This window comes from Simochromis diagramma, unplaced genomic scaffold, assembly GCF_900408965.1.
Source record: "Simochromis diagramma unplaced genomic scaffold, fSimDia1.1 OVJJ01000445.1, whole genome shotgun sequence".
In the NCBI taxonomy this organism is placed as follows: domain Eukaryota; kingdom Metazoa; phylum Chordata; class Actinopteri; order Cichliformes; family Cichlidae; genus Simochromis; species Simochromis diagramma.
In genome coordinates, this window is record NW_024387269.1 from 431,594 (window position 1) to 446,558 (window position 14,965).

Sequence of the window (14,965 nt, forward strand, 5' to 3'; positions counted from 1 at the left end):
TTCCCATCGGAGTGCTCACAGCAACCTTGACGAGCGCAGCATGCGGTCAGTTGCAGGGCGTCAGGCTGCAGTGTTGTTCATGTATGTTGTTGTTTACACTGACAGACCCTGGTGCCAATCAGGCTCCAGCAGAGATCAATGGCATTGATCGCTCAAAGGTCGACCTGAGCACCGCTCCCCTGACCGCCCACACTCAGCTCAGCTGGTTAACGACAGACACCGGGGTTAACGGTCCAAAGATTAACGGGCTCGATAAATGATGACTCAGCCGAAACGGGTTTGTCTCCTAAACACATCTGGGAGGACACGCGCGTGCACGCCAACACACGGGACTCCGCGGCTCAAACCTGCAGAGCAACAACACAAATCTAGCTAGCCTAGTTTGCCTGGCTAACGCTAACGACCTGCTGTTGCTCGTATTGAAGCACATCCGCTGAAGGACCCCTGTGTGTTTTTCCTGTTAAAGCACGACGGCCATGTTTAAATAAGATTTCTAAAATGAAGTAACCGGTTGTGTAGTTAGCCAGTGTGCTAACTAGCTGCTAGTAGAGGTTTAACGTGAAGCTAACTCACCTCATACTGGATGTACTGCTTCCTCCACTCCGGGGTGATGTGAGCTGACAGATGCTCTGTGAATTTCATGTCGGCCGCGGCGTCAGTCTTCCTCTCCTACCGTTACTGTAGCCGGGAGGCGGCAGCGGGAGGCTTTCGCTGCTTACACAGCGACTCTCATCCAAAGATTATGCTCAGAGAGGTGCCCTTTTGTCTTTACGGGTAACCTAGCTAACTACCGGCACAGCATCTCCGCTGTCTCAAACACACTCGACGAAGTGTTCGCGGAGCTGCATCTCAGCTGAAGATAAAAACCGTAATTCTGTTTTTATCGCTGTGTTTCTGGAGGACAGGCCAACAGTGTTGGCGTTAGCTGGGTCTTCCTCGCTCGCTGTCGTTCATCCTCTACCTCTCTCCACCTCCTGTCTCCCGCTGCGTTCGCGTGCAGTGGGAAATATAATAACGGGCCGAAGATCGGCGAAGGTAAAGTAGTGGTGGGTGTAACGAGGTGTGGCTTTCTTCGTGAGATGTCACCAGATGTGGGGAGTAAACTGGTCGTTTTTAAGCTTAATGGTGAGGTAAGGAGCTGGCTTAGAGAGGACTCAGCGTCATAATGTCATCACATTTAAATTTATCAAATGAGGCCAACGCAGAAATGCCATAAATGTCACATTTTTAATGGCAGGCTTCCAGCTGAAGTCTTCCCTGCTCTTTGATACCAGTAATGATTTTCTTATAGTCTCAGTCACTAGTTTTATTCTTACTGAAAACAGCGTTATGTTTACTCTGGAAACGAAGGTGCCCATTAGAGTTAAAGAGGAGACACCCGGGTGTGCTTGCTTATGCATCTGTAATAGACACGTAGGTAGCCAGTGTGCCTGTAGCATCCTGTTTCACAGTATGATCACACTACTTTCACAACTCGAGGATTCGTAATGGCAATGGTGATGGTGACCTATATCATCATCACCAATAGGTGACATCATCATCATGTCTATGTTTCATATATAATCCACGTTTTGTTTTGATTAAAATGTCCTACAAGCCCTCATCTGTGTATCTTAAAGCTAAAAGCACAGGTTATTTTACTGTCAGTGAGACTTTTTACCAGCATAAATAAAGGATAGTCACTTTGGCAAAAGCTGATTGCAGCTTCTACTTTGTGATGGGAATGTTCTTTCTGGCTTAAAAGGACCTGACATCATGCATGAGAGATATGTTCGACCTATTACTGACAGACAGACAACAAATGATTTATAACAGTTTAAATTCCTGCCATTTGACGCTGAAAAAGCTTTTGATTCTGTTAGATGGGAGTTTTTATATCGGGTTCTAAAACGTTTTGGTTTTAATAACCAGATGATCAGTTGTTTGAGGTGCTTATATAATTGTCCTTCTGCCAGGATAAAGGTTAATGGGGACGTCTCAGGTTTAGTTCTTCTTAAAAGAGGATGTAGACAGGGCTGTCCTCTTAGCCCTGCTCTATTTGCACTGTTTATTGAACCATTGCACAGGCTATTCGACAATGCGAGGAAGTTACAGGAGTTACCATTAACGGCAAAGAGTGTAAGGTTTGTCTATATGCAGATGATGTCCTGGTGACTCCTACTAAACCTGACTTTAGCCTACCAATATTACTATCTTTGCTCAATACGTATGGCTCATACTCTGGTTACAAGTTAAATCTTCATAAAACTCAAATTCTTACCTTTAAATATAATCCAGATAAATATATTCTAAAACTCCTCAAAGAATAATTGGAGTAAAAACTTAATTAAATATTTAGGGGTTCAACTGCCCAAAGAATCAGCTAATATTTGCAAATTTAATGATACCCCTCTAACAGCAAACATTAAAGCAGATTTGGATAGATGGTCACTAATAAATATGCATAACAGGATTGAATGAATAAAAATGACGGTATTACCTAAACTGCCTTATTTATTCCTGGCATTGCCTGTCGAGGTGTCCTCTAGGCAATTTATCAAATGGAAAAGAATGTTCTCAAATTTTATTTGGGGAAAACACAGACCTAGAATAAAGTATAAGACATTGTAATTATCTAGGAATAAAGGAGGCATGGTCTTCCATGTCTAGAAAATGATTGTCAGGCTGCACAGTCAGAGTCCTGACTGCATGATGCGACTCAACATGTGACGCTAAATGGAAAGAAATGGACCAGGCGGAAGTTCGTGTTCCCCTTTCGACTATTCTTGGAGATAAATCATTGTTACAGTCATTTTTAAATAAGGTATCCTACTGCATAAATGTACCAGTAAGTATCTGGTTCAGGGAATTTAAAGATAAAACGTTTGAAAGAGATGTGAGAATACTACGGTGACCAGCATATGATACAGCCCTGCAAATATTGACAGTAGGTTTAAAAACTGGTGCAACCTGGGTGTCACTGCATGCTGGAAAATATCATCTGAAAAAGGTTTAGATACCTTTCAACAAATGTCAGTTAATTACAACTTGGAGAGAGGTGATTTTTTTTAGATATCTCCAATTAAGATCTTATTTTAATAACAATATTATGTCTAAAGAGAGAAAATCTCTAGTTCAGATCTTTATAAACATATCTAAAGGGAAAGTGCTAAAAAACCAAATGTCTATGATATACTCAACACTACAAACTGAAAGGAAATTGCCTCCCACCTATATTAAATGCAGAAATGGAGAAAGAGGCTGGAATAGAGCTATCTGAAGAAGATTGGTCTAATATATGTAAAACTACAGCCACTACTATGAAATCAGGCGGGGGCCCCTTGCTTGATTTAAATGCCATGTTGACATTAGAACTTTATTCATCTTCTCCCAGTTTTCTCCAGAAAGTAAATATTTGTAACATAATGCTGTGTGCCTGGAAATTCAGCTAAACTGTGGTTTTTACAGTCATTGATTTCAGTGAGCTGTAGATTCCAATGACACTTGAATGCCACATATATGACGTTGCCACCTTTGGAACCGAGTGACGTTTTTTTGTTTTCCGTATTATTATTTATTTATTAATTATTTATTTTTGACCAGCGGAACGTTATTTGCGCATGCGCTCTCCGTGTTAGCGCCTGACTCGATCAGATGCGGATTTATTTTGAAGTATTAAAAACAAATATGAAAACACAACACGGGGACCTGCTGGCGTGTTGTAAAATGAGATGATTGCATATGTTTAATGATGACACCGCATCAGCCAGTAATACTGTGATACTGGTCATTCCGCACCCTCACTCAGGCAGGAGATCCACGGTTCATGTTCGAGTGTTTGTCTGCAGTCAGACTCTATGAATCGGTGCGCTGCTGTTACCTAAAACACTCAGCTGGGTTAGGAGCGCAACGGGAAGTGGTCGCGAGCGTGGAGCCGTGTCAGTAACCACGCGGATCCCTGGAGTCTTTGGACTCGACAGTGTGTGGAGCCCCGCTCTCTGGAAAGCAGTGTGGCTAATCAGGCTCTGGGTAGTGATTCAACAAAGTGATTCTCCACGCTGAGCAGCGTTATCGTGCAACCCACGTGGAGTGAAAGACATCAGCGCCATCTGGTGTTTGAACAACGTTTCGCATGTTATAGGGTTGAAGCGTTTAAACGGTTTAACTTCATGGTTATTGGTCAAATGACTGACCTGTGACAAAATCACAGAAACAGCGCAGTGTGAAGGAAAACACAACACACGCACAACATGTTCTGTTTGTGGAAGGAGCTCGGAAAGAAACACGCCTGGACAGTTTGTTGAAGAAGCTTCTTCAGCTCTAAGAGCAACAGAGTCCCACATTTGAAGCCCTATGGGAGTGTCCCCAAGAGGGGCGTGGACCCCCTATTGATCCTCTGCCTAATCGAGCCAGGGTGTGAAAACAGGTGTGGGTCACAATCAGCCACGGTCTCAGGTGAGCCCACGTCTCATGTAAGTGGGATCTGCGATTGCATTTTAAATATTAAATATTGTGCACTGGCTGCAGTGGTCATGTGTATATCCAGCTGATTGTGAAGGATTAATATGACATGCCTTGTCTGTGTAAAGACACAGAGAGATTAATCTGTGTGCGTTTGTGTCAGCGTGGATGGAGCAGAGTGGGTGAAACACACAACGAGTGTTTCTGAAATCCTGGAGACAGCTGACAGACCCCCGTGGAAACATCCAGAGACGCAGGGAGACTAAATGTAGCTCAGTCCTCGCTGAGGATTAACAGGCAGCCAGGCTCAGATTAGACTGGCTTGTATAACGAGGACGTTTAGATGTAAACAAGCTAAACAGAATATTAGAAAGAGTGGGCCACGCTGGAACCTGCTCCCGTCAGGCTTCTGCTCCCACCAGTTTCCTTCACATGAAATTAAGTGACTGCAGCGTTTAACGTAGCCAAATATCATCTGAGACCGAACACACGAAATACATCTGTTGTTATATCGCTGGGAGCGGCAGTGAGGCCACGCTGCTCTGTGGCTTCCTTGTTATACAGTAAATGTCCCAAAAGTGTTTCTGGTGGAAGCGTGCACACTCTCTGACCTGCTGATTTTAGCCTCGCTGTCCAGGTGGCTGCTCACTGCTCACCTGGTTTTTATGTGTTATTTTCAAACATCACGTTCATTAGTTAGTGGATCAAATGTGTTTGGATCTACTTATGGGTGAGAATGACTTATTAGATTAAAAATCTGAGTCCACTGATACATAATAGAAAGTAGAACATTATTATCATATGAAACATTACTCTGTTCCCCAGCAGAGCCTCACTCGGGCTTACTTTAGGTTTTCACTGTAAAAAGCTTTTTCAGCTGCTGAAGCGCAGATTTATGGACGCTTTGGTTCTTCACGGTGTGCAAGTCCATTTCAGGCAGAGGAAAGAATTACCACTTTGTATTTGGATCCAAATGTTTTATTATAGAAATCACACAGAAGTCAGCATTTACTGTTATTACACGTACAGCGAGGGTGTTTCTGCAGTGAGACAGTAAAGTCAGCGCACTCCTGGTCAGAGTCATTGTCCTGCTCTGTGCACACATGCATACATAAATAAGTGCACAGCAGCTTTTACTGTAATCCGGCTGCGGTGGAGCAGCAGAGGCTCCTCTCTTGGCATTCACCGCGTGCCTTAATTGACTGATTTTAAATCAAGGTCCACTGTGAACACTGAGGGAGGAAGCCAGGCATCACAGACAGATGCAGGTGATGACCTTTAGGTTAAACTTTCTGTTCAGGTCCATTTCTCTCTCACACATGCAGGTAACATGTATGTCTACAGGTCTGTAGTACTCACACAGCTGCCGTGGTTCCTGTGAGACTCACTTTTTTACCTGTAGTGCTTATTTCCCTGCTCACCTTGTTCCTTTCTGTGTCCTTCACAGCAGCTGTGAGCTGGTAACACCTGCCTGCCCAACAAACGCAGTGAACAGCAAAAAAGAGCTTTTTCCTGTCAAGGACACATCAAGCAGGCAGCCATTACACAGCAGAGCCCGGCTGCCAGGCTGGAGATCCGATGGAGCCTCATCAGAATGTAAACAGATGGAGGAGGATCACTCGGAGTGAAGACAGAGATGCTGTTAACAGAAATCTGTTGCTGTTTGTCTTTTATGCTAAACTGTCATTAGTCCTTATTAAATATGCATAAGTAACGCTATATTCTGTTCACAGTGATGTTACACAAATGTGATTACACAGTAGTGCACTGAATGGCGCACGTATGCCATACAAACACAGCGCTACACACTGTCGTAAAGGTTCAAAGAACACACACGAGCGTCATGAAGCGCACACAGTGACAGGCAGCTGCACACAAAATGTCCCTCTCGGAATGTTACATAAGAGCGCGTTTTGATCAGGATTACACCCGCCGACGTTCAGTGGAGCAGATTATCACAGCGTGCAGGCCGGACGGTGCAGCGACCGCCTGTATGCTCCAACAAGGCCCACAGCACCGCAATCTGCCAGACAATAAGAGCTCGAAATGTGCGCTGACAGAGCAAGCAGCCTTAGATGCACCAACACACATCTCAGTGATCAATAGGCATCATCTGCGCTTCCATTCACAACACAAACACATCAGAAGCCACATCGCTTATAATACCAGGACGGAGCTGGCTAAATATGCAGAGCCTCGATATCTGCAGTGAAACGCGGAGCCGCGCGTCTCCTTGTCGCATTATCTTCTTCAGAATCCATCCTGGAGCCTCACATCCTCCCTCTGCTGCGCTCCTCTCCAAAGAGAGCAGCACAAAGAATAAATCAGAGGTGAAAGCAGTAAAACCTGCTCCCTGCAGCCAGCCTGTCCTCTCCTCCCCGAGAGAAGTGAGAACGATCTCGGTTAATTGGTCTGAACATACGACACGGATTAGTTAAAGGAAATCAAAGTGTTTGGACTCATCCTCCTGGACGGGCGGGCGGCGGATTACGCAAAGGACAAGGCAGGGCGGGGTGACGTCACCACACAGACAGATGCACTCCTCTCTCACACACGCACGCACACACGCGCGCACACGCACAGCTGATGCTGCCTCATTATTTGGTTTAAACTCTGATTTAAACGATAAGAATAAATGTGTTGGTTCAAATCTTTATGTGACTGGCTTTACAAATATGAATGAATTTGGGACACTTAGGACTCCTGCAGCTCTCAGCCACAGCCTGGATTCTACATGAAAAACATAAACACTGTTACACAGTACACAAGGAACATGTTGTGATGTCAGAGACCTAAACCCAGTCTGCGTTTTCTATGTTTAACTTATTGGAAGAAGCAAAAACAATCAAACAAATCAAATATGACAGTTTCGCTGCAGGAAGGCTTTTCTCACAGGCTGTTATCAACCACAAGTCAACCAAATTCTCTCTCAGCTAATTACACAAAGAACACAAAGCCAGGCAGCGTCCACCCGTCACTCAAAGCTGCTAATGCTGGACAACTTTACATGATGGTGGGTCGGTCTCTGTGTCAGTATGTGGGAACGCCAGCTGAGGCACAACAATCACCTCTTAACACACTGACTTAATTGTATTTGTGTTGATTTGTAACAGTGTGTGTACATGCACACTGATGTCTGATGAATCGCTGAAGGAGTTTTTTTTAATTAAAAATCAAACTGATGATGTAACCAGGGTCATTTGGCTGGCTGGTTGATCCAGTGAGTTTCAGAGAGGTGGGTCCAGTAAAAACACCACGAGGCCTAAAAGTATACAGGCTGCACGTCACAGTATCTCTGCCTCTGCTGCACTCATGTCGTATTTCTTTGAGGGAGTGCATTAAAAATACTGCTTTAGTTTTGCATCATATTCTGTGTTATAGTAGTACTTTGATTCCAACTGTACCGCTGTGATGTGCTCTGAGGCCTGTTCTGTTGGTTGGACACTTCCATGTGCAGTACTTATATTTCAACTGAATCTCAATCACATCAGTCAAACATTGGCTCCTTACACTGATGCTCTGTCATCACACCTTTTACAGTTCAGTTCACCTCAAGGCACGTCATGTTGTCAGGTAGACCCTACAATGATAGGTACAGAGAAAACCCCAACAATCATATGACCCCCTATGAACAAGCACTTTGGTGACAGTGGGAAGGAAAAACTCCCTTTTAACAGGAAGAAACCTCCGGCAGAACCAGGCTCAGGGAGGGGCGGGGCCATCTGCTGTGATTGGTCGGGGTGAGAGAAGGAAGACAGGATAAAGACATGCTGTGGAAGAGAGACAGAGATTAATAACAGATATGATTCAATGCAGAGAGGTCTGTTAATACATAGTGACATAGTGAGTGAAGCAGAAACACCCAGTGCATCATGGGAATCCCCCAGCAGCCTATTGCAGCATCACTAAGGGAGGATTCAGGGTCACCTGGTCCAGCACTAACTATATGCTTTAGCAAAACAAACTACATTTAATATAACAAGTTTAATATAAATATATGGCACTGAAGAGTCAGTAACCTTTTGGGACACCATGTTCCTCCAGAACAGCTTCAGCAGATGCTCCAGGTGTGCTCCAGGTGTTGTGTTGCTCATTTGGTGGTTTGTTTAAAAGAAGTAACATATCGATCTTCCAGAGGTGTTCAACAATCAATCCTGAATCTTTTCTGTGTTTTATCTTCTAAGCTTTGACGGACAGAACAGAAAGAAAGCTGAATAATATTTTTGTCAAGAACAGAAGGATGTTGGACTCTTTTTGACCTGACAAACTGTGACTCGTCACTGACACTGTGTAATGATTTCCTTTCATTCTCAAAGGAGATTTGCCAGATCTTGTGAATGAAAATGATTTCCTGTAGGAGGACATTGTGGCAGAAATTGCTTTGGGAACAGAGCTATTCAGACCTCACAAGTTGGAAGCAATCTTTGAGAGCTGTGATGCTTCATGAACTGAGTGAACTGCTGCAGCACTGGGAGTCGGTCCAGCACTGATGTGATGCAGTGATGGAGTACCACAGTGATCATTTAGAAGTGTTGTGGGGCGCTCAGAATCAGGTGGATGGTGTCAACGTTCTGGTCAAACTGAAGCTTGTTTTACGTCACAATCCCAAAACGGCATCGATGACAGCTTTGAGTGTTGGCAGCAGCTTCCTGGAAAGTTCAATGTGCATCGCTCTCTGATGTGTTACATCAGAACACATTCATCAGCTGGAGCGCTGATGTTGGCTGTATGCAGTTCTCTGTCTCCCTCAGTCCTTCTTCATGTTTCATCATTACAAGTGTAAGCAGGTGTAGTGGCTGCATGAATGCATGCATGAAACACAGACTGGTATCATGGCTTTGTGCTGGGAGAAATGAACATGTTTAATGTTGCACGGTAGTATCTTCATCTCAAGCACATGTCCTAAACCTGACGCAGCAGCCTTGGTTCATATATTTAACCAAAGACTACGTGAGGAAGCTGGTTTCCTCTTCAAATGAACACGTGTTGTACGGGTAAGAGCGTCGTGTCAGGTGGTGGGATCGTGTAGTTTGACGTCTGGATCACTGGTGTTTTTTTAACAGGTCAAATGAATGGATCATGCTGGCTCTCCCATCAGTGGATGTTAAACATACCCAAACAGTCAGGACAGTCTCTGACTGATCAGAGGCTTTTCCAACCCTTGGATCATATAACAGTCATCTCCGGCACGTGTGTGTTGGTACAGAAGCCCTACTCTTAAACTTAGATGGTGCTGAAACAGCTTGTTTTACACAGACTGCACCGAGGCTTCGACACGATTATTTAGAACTGAGAATCATGCAAAGTTAATCTAGTAGAGCCAAAGAATAAAGTATGGACCCTTCACAGGCTTTTTCACGTTTCCCTGATGTACCTGAGAAATAGAATTAGCAGCGTTTCACACTGATGCATTTACTTTACACAGACGTTTGTCACATCACAGACAAAGCCAGACGACCTTTTTGTCTTTGGTTAATTAGAAAAAAGCAATGCTAACACGATGTGCTTGGATCCGTGTCATGCTTCAGAAATGTGAGTAGTGTCACAAAAACAAACCTTCCCCTCCTAAATATCTCAGTTATTACCCAAAGTTTGACAAAATTTCTGTTTCTTCTTCTTTTCTCGGTTTGGACATTATTGCATATTTGTATAAAATAATTCTGTTGTATAACACGTTGCATCAAACTCAGAGATGTGATCTTTTTTAGCATTTATCTAAAATACTGACATATAGCCCCTTCTCAGTTCAATTATCTTCATTGTTGCCTGGCTGGTTGGTAAAGCAGCGTTCAGCCTTTAACACAAATCTGCATGAAACTGTTAGTTTGCTCGTATCCATGTTGGTGCATCAGTAACTACAGCAGAGGCTGTCGCTTCCCACCCAGGGCCAACATGACCGAGCAGACAGAGCATGTAAGCAGACAGCAGGTGGCAGTCTTTCACTGGAGACCAACCTATGATCACCAAGGGCTGATAAAAATCTGTCTTTTCACGTAATAATAATCACATACGTAGCATATTGTCTCCACATCAGTATCGTCAGTGTTTCACCTTGATGGAGGCGTCCTCGGCTACGAAGCTGCTCACCTGTCCCTCCAACCTTCCTCCAGGTAATCTGATGTCTAATTGGCTAACTGGAGCAGATTAAGCTAAAACCAGGAATAGGACTGCGCGCGCGCGCGCACACACACACACACACACACACACACACACACACACACACACACACACACACACACACGTCTGCATGTGGCTTTCCGTTAGACAGTAAGGTCAGTGTAGCATTACAAACATAAAGCCATAAGAAGGAAACGCTCTCCTCATCTTCCTCACGTTATTAATTCTGTTCAGGGGCGCGTGTGAAAGGGCGCGCCTCAGCCGGCTCATAGCTAAACTCCAATGTTACAAGTTCTTGGAAAAAGTAACACTGTGGTGGAAATATTTCTGTGGGAATGAAATGAGTCACGTGGAGAAACAAATCTGTTCCAAACAAGCGCGTCCAACAAAGAAACGAGTCCTCAGCGTCTTCATTAGGACACGTTTGCTTATTGACACCCATACTTGTTTCTTTTGGACGGACTTGAAGACCTTGTTCATACCAGTTTGGACACACCTGCGGCGCAGCTGGGTGAGCAGGAGTCCCTGTGTCCCTCTCTCACTTTCCTGTCAGTTTTCACTGCATCTGTCTAATAAAGACAAAAATATATTTTAAAAAAAAAGAACAGAAAGTTTGGATACAGCTTCTCATTTTATGGTTTTTCTTTATTTTCACAAGTATTTACACTGTAGCAGACATCACAATGTGGAATTAAACCAAAAAGTCTGAAAACATGTTTTATATGTGAGATTCTTCGAAGCTTTGCTGTCCCGTTCTCACCTTGTCCCAGCACAGAAACAGAGACACGTGGGAAAAGTGACATCTCGTTAAAATGAGTCTGTGTGAGGCTAATCCAACAGTAATGCAGTCTAATGGTGTGGAGGTCTTCCAGTCAGTGGTGACAGGCCCACTAACAGCTGTGACAGCACCGTGTGGGGTACGGAGCCCCTTTCGAAATCAATGCATGTAAACTGTAAGGCGACCCCTGTATCTGTAGCCATTCTAAAGATTTCTGTTTAATAACCAAGCAAACACTTGATTAGAAAACTAAGTGATGCAAGTGCAGACTTAGCTAGCGGCCTGTGGAAGTCACAGTTCAGTCAGGCAGCTCAGACATTTGGCACTCAGGACTTTGGCTTTCCACCTTTGGGTGATGGGAACAAACCACAGTGCAGTCCTCCATGCAGACCCAACCCAGCTCATCATAGCACAAACACGCAACGTGTGCAAGAGGGAGGCCACTCAGACACGGGAGGGAAATGCCATCAGCATAAATGACTTTGTGGTGTTACTTTTGTAACGTTCACACTGATCGTCAAATACAAATAAGCAAACGGTGCATTTTGTAGCAGCCTTGAAATATATAAATATATATAAATATATATAAATATATATAAATATATATCCCGTTTCTGTTACTGGGAAAGGGGGATTTCTGTTTAAATCCAGCTCCAGCAGGCTTCGGCAGCGCGGCCGGTGATGTGTGCGTGCGCGCGTTTATGTGACCATTGACTGAGCATGTGCGAGGCAGCAGAGAGATTATCGCTGCCACGACTCTGGGCTGTCCTGTATATCTTCTACTTGCTGGAATATTCGTTGTAGTTCAGGCATGGAGGAGCGGAAACCTCTCGGTTCAGGCCGTGGAGCGGAGCGGAGCGACTCGGTTTGGGGGGACTTTGGAGACTTTACGCATGCTCCTCATCAGCGGCGGGCGGGGAGACTTTAAAGTTGGACCCTTTTCATTTACAGTAGTGACGGAGGTGAAATGATATTCTGTAGTGAACTCTTGGTATTTTTGGAACATCTCAAGTGGTCTCACAACAGATAACCAAGAAGAGGACAAAGTCACTGTGACGCGACCATTCCCACTGTAACAAATGGCAGATGGATATGAGCAGGCCAGCGCATCAGAGTTTATTAAGGGTAAGTTTAACATCAGTCCTGGGATGTAATACTGCGTAATGGTTTTCTATAAGAAACTACAGCCTGCAATATTTCCATGCGCGTGACTGAGAGCGCGCGTGGACAGGCAGAAATACACAGGACTGAACTGCTCGTTCATTTCGGCTCCTTTGTTCTTTCAAACAAAGCTAAACCAGCGTGATTCAGTGTGAGTTACACTGACCACGATAGTCTTCATCAGGGGGACACTAACGAAACGAGACGAGGACATTTCTGATTATTTTGCAGGTTCTTCATCAGCATTGTTGTGGATCAATAACTCTTGACAGGACTGTGGGGCAGCTGGTCGGCCTTTGGCCTGGAGGATGCTGGATCGTTTTCAGCGGTGTCTGCTATAATTAACATGATATAAACTGTAATAGCTGTGCATTCAGACGGTAACAAGAATCCTGGTAAAGTGAGTCCGTGCAGGTCCAGGTCAGCTTCACAGCCTTTACACAGCGGCTCGTTTCCAGGAATAAGTTTTCTCTTTTCAGCTATCACTGCAGAACTTGCTTTCCAGGTTTACTGAAGCTGCCTAATTACTCATGAGTACATGTAGAACTATATGTTATTAATCCTTTATTTATCCAGGTAAAAAATCTCATTGAGATTAAAAATCTCATTTCCAAGAGAGACCTGGCATCATGGCAACAAAAGTCACATACCACATAGGTATATAACATTTAAAACAAATACAATATCCCATACAAACATATGTAGCTGAAAGGTTGAAACTTACAGGCTAACAGTTGGGGCAGGTTGTAGCCCAGTGTCCCACAGCTCACTCACTCATAGAGTCAAATATTACAGTTTAGTTAAAGTTTATAAAGCCATTGTTCTCTGATCTGGTAAAAAGAAGCATTTCAGTAGTGCGAGGATTAAGTTTGGCTAAATCAGGTTAAGTAAGCAGCACCAGTGTGTCACGTAAGGACAGGAGATTTGGGTCCTGCCTCGGTTTCAGCAGCAGTTAATGAGGGGAACTGATCCTGTGCTGTAACCGAGACACCAAAAATACCTGGATGCAGTCAGCAGCTCGGTGTGATCGGGACAAGAGAGCGTTATCGCCCTGTATCCTTGACCTGAAGCCAGGACTGTGTGTGAGGCTGAATGTAACCTGTGTGTGTGTGTGTGTGTGTGTGTGTGTGTGTGTGCTGTACACCACAGACCGCCTGTACTTTGCCACTCTGCGGGTCAAACCTAAGAATACAGCCAACACACACTTCTTCAGCACGGATGAGGAGCTCATATATGAAAGGTAAGCTGCAGCCGGCACTGTAATCTAGTCTGATCCCCAATCATGACGTGTCAACAGTCTGCTCCTGCTCCCTGTCAGCACACGCTCCTACAGATCCTTTCTTTCTGATGCCTCTTTCGTAACAGATTAACTTTGTTTGCCTCCGTTTTTTGTTGTTTCGTGTCCTTTAGAAACTCCTTTGATCTCATTAATATCCCACCTGTTCATTTCAGAGAGACACGCCTTTTGACAGTCATGGTCCTGTCCTTCCTTGACTTCTCATTACTGGTCTCTGATTATCGTTATACTGTTAGAAGACGTCCACTGCTCCACCCGGAGGGATGGTGTCCTGGTTCAAACTATGGTCTTTCTGGTTGGAGTTTACACGTTTTCCCTGGTTCAGTCCAAAGACATGCACGTTCATTCACGTTAGGTTAACTGGTCATTTAGTTTAGTCCAGTTTTAATTGTGTAACATCAGTTACATCCAGGCCCTTTGTAGGTAAACAACCTACAATGTTAGAGAGAAAACTCTAATTGGACAATTCCCAGTGAGCAGGGCTGGGAACAGTAGGACGGTAAAACTTCTAATAGGTGGGGAGACCCTGAAAGGACTTCTTACAGTGTCGCTGCCTGGACGTGAGCAGGAAGCTGCTTCCTCTCAGGACAGCTGCTCTGGCCACCTCGAAGACTATCAGAACCTGGCCTGATGAAGCCTTACAGCAGCTGCAGGACTGTCTCCACACCACCAGGACATTTCTGAACATCCAGACCTGGAGGTGTCACCTGGTCCATCCCAACCACAAGCCCTGGATGACCGGGGACGTCCACCGGCTGCCTTCAGAGTGAGTGACGGTGCAGCGAGGCCTCTGAAAGGCCAAATCACACTACAGGTGGAAGATCACCTGGGCAGCAACAGCAGCAGGCAGGTGTGTCAGGAGGGCAGCACATCACCAAGTACAGGAGCAGTCAGAGCTGCCCCAGGTGATGCTTCACTAGCAGAGCAGTTGAATCACTCCTTGTTTTGAAGTGCAGTCACCAGAGGCTCGTATCAATGAGTCCATCCTCACTGTGGAGGAGTGTGACATGAGACGCACGCCGTCAACCCTCCAACAGTAACAGCTCATACGTCAGTGAAGAAGACATGAAGTCCACATACTTGTGGAGAACTTCATCGAACTCTGTGTCGTCATGTTGATACATGTGCACTGTTTTTCCCATGAAAATGTCTGTTGATGTATCACCAGCGTG

The 14,965-nt window shown here is 44.7% G+C and overlaps 2 protein-coding genes across 2 annotated transcripts in view; one reads left to right on the forward strand and one right to left on the reverse strand.

The window, feature by feature from the left end:
- Nucleotides 1-1,028, reverse strand: part of LOC120715545 (xenotropic and polytropic retrovirus receptor 1 homolog) — a 31,508-nt gene extending 30,480 nt beyond the window's left edge. The window contains exon 1 of the mRNA XM_040002566.1: nt 574-1,028. Coding sequence (XP_039858500.1) covers nt 574-642 — 69 coding nt within the window. The 5' untranslated portion in view covers nt 643-1,028. The remainder of the gene's footprint in view (nt 1-573) is intronic.
- Nucleotides 1,029-12,076: 11,048 nt separating this feature from the next.
- Nucleotides 12,077-14,965, forward strand: part of cdc14aa (cell division cycle 14Aa) — a 14,425-nt gene continuing 11,536 nt past the window's right edge. The window contains exons 1-2 of the mRNA XM_040002534.1: nt 12,077-12,460; nt 13,646-13,736. Of these exons, the coding sequence (XP_039858468.1) occupies nt 12,415-12,460; nt 13,646-13,736 (137 nt within the window). The 5' untranslated portion in view covers nt 12,077-12,414. The remainder of the gene's footprint in view (nt 12,461-13,645; nt 13,737-14,965) is intronic.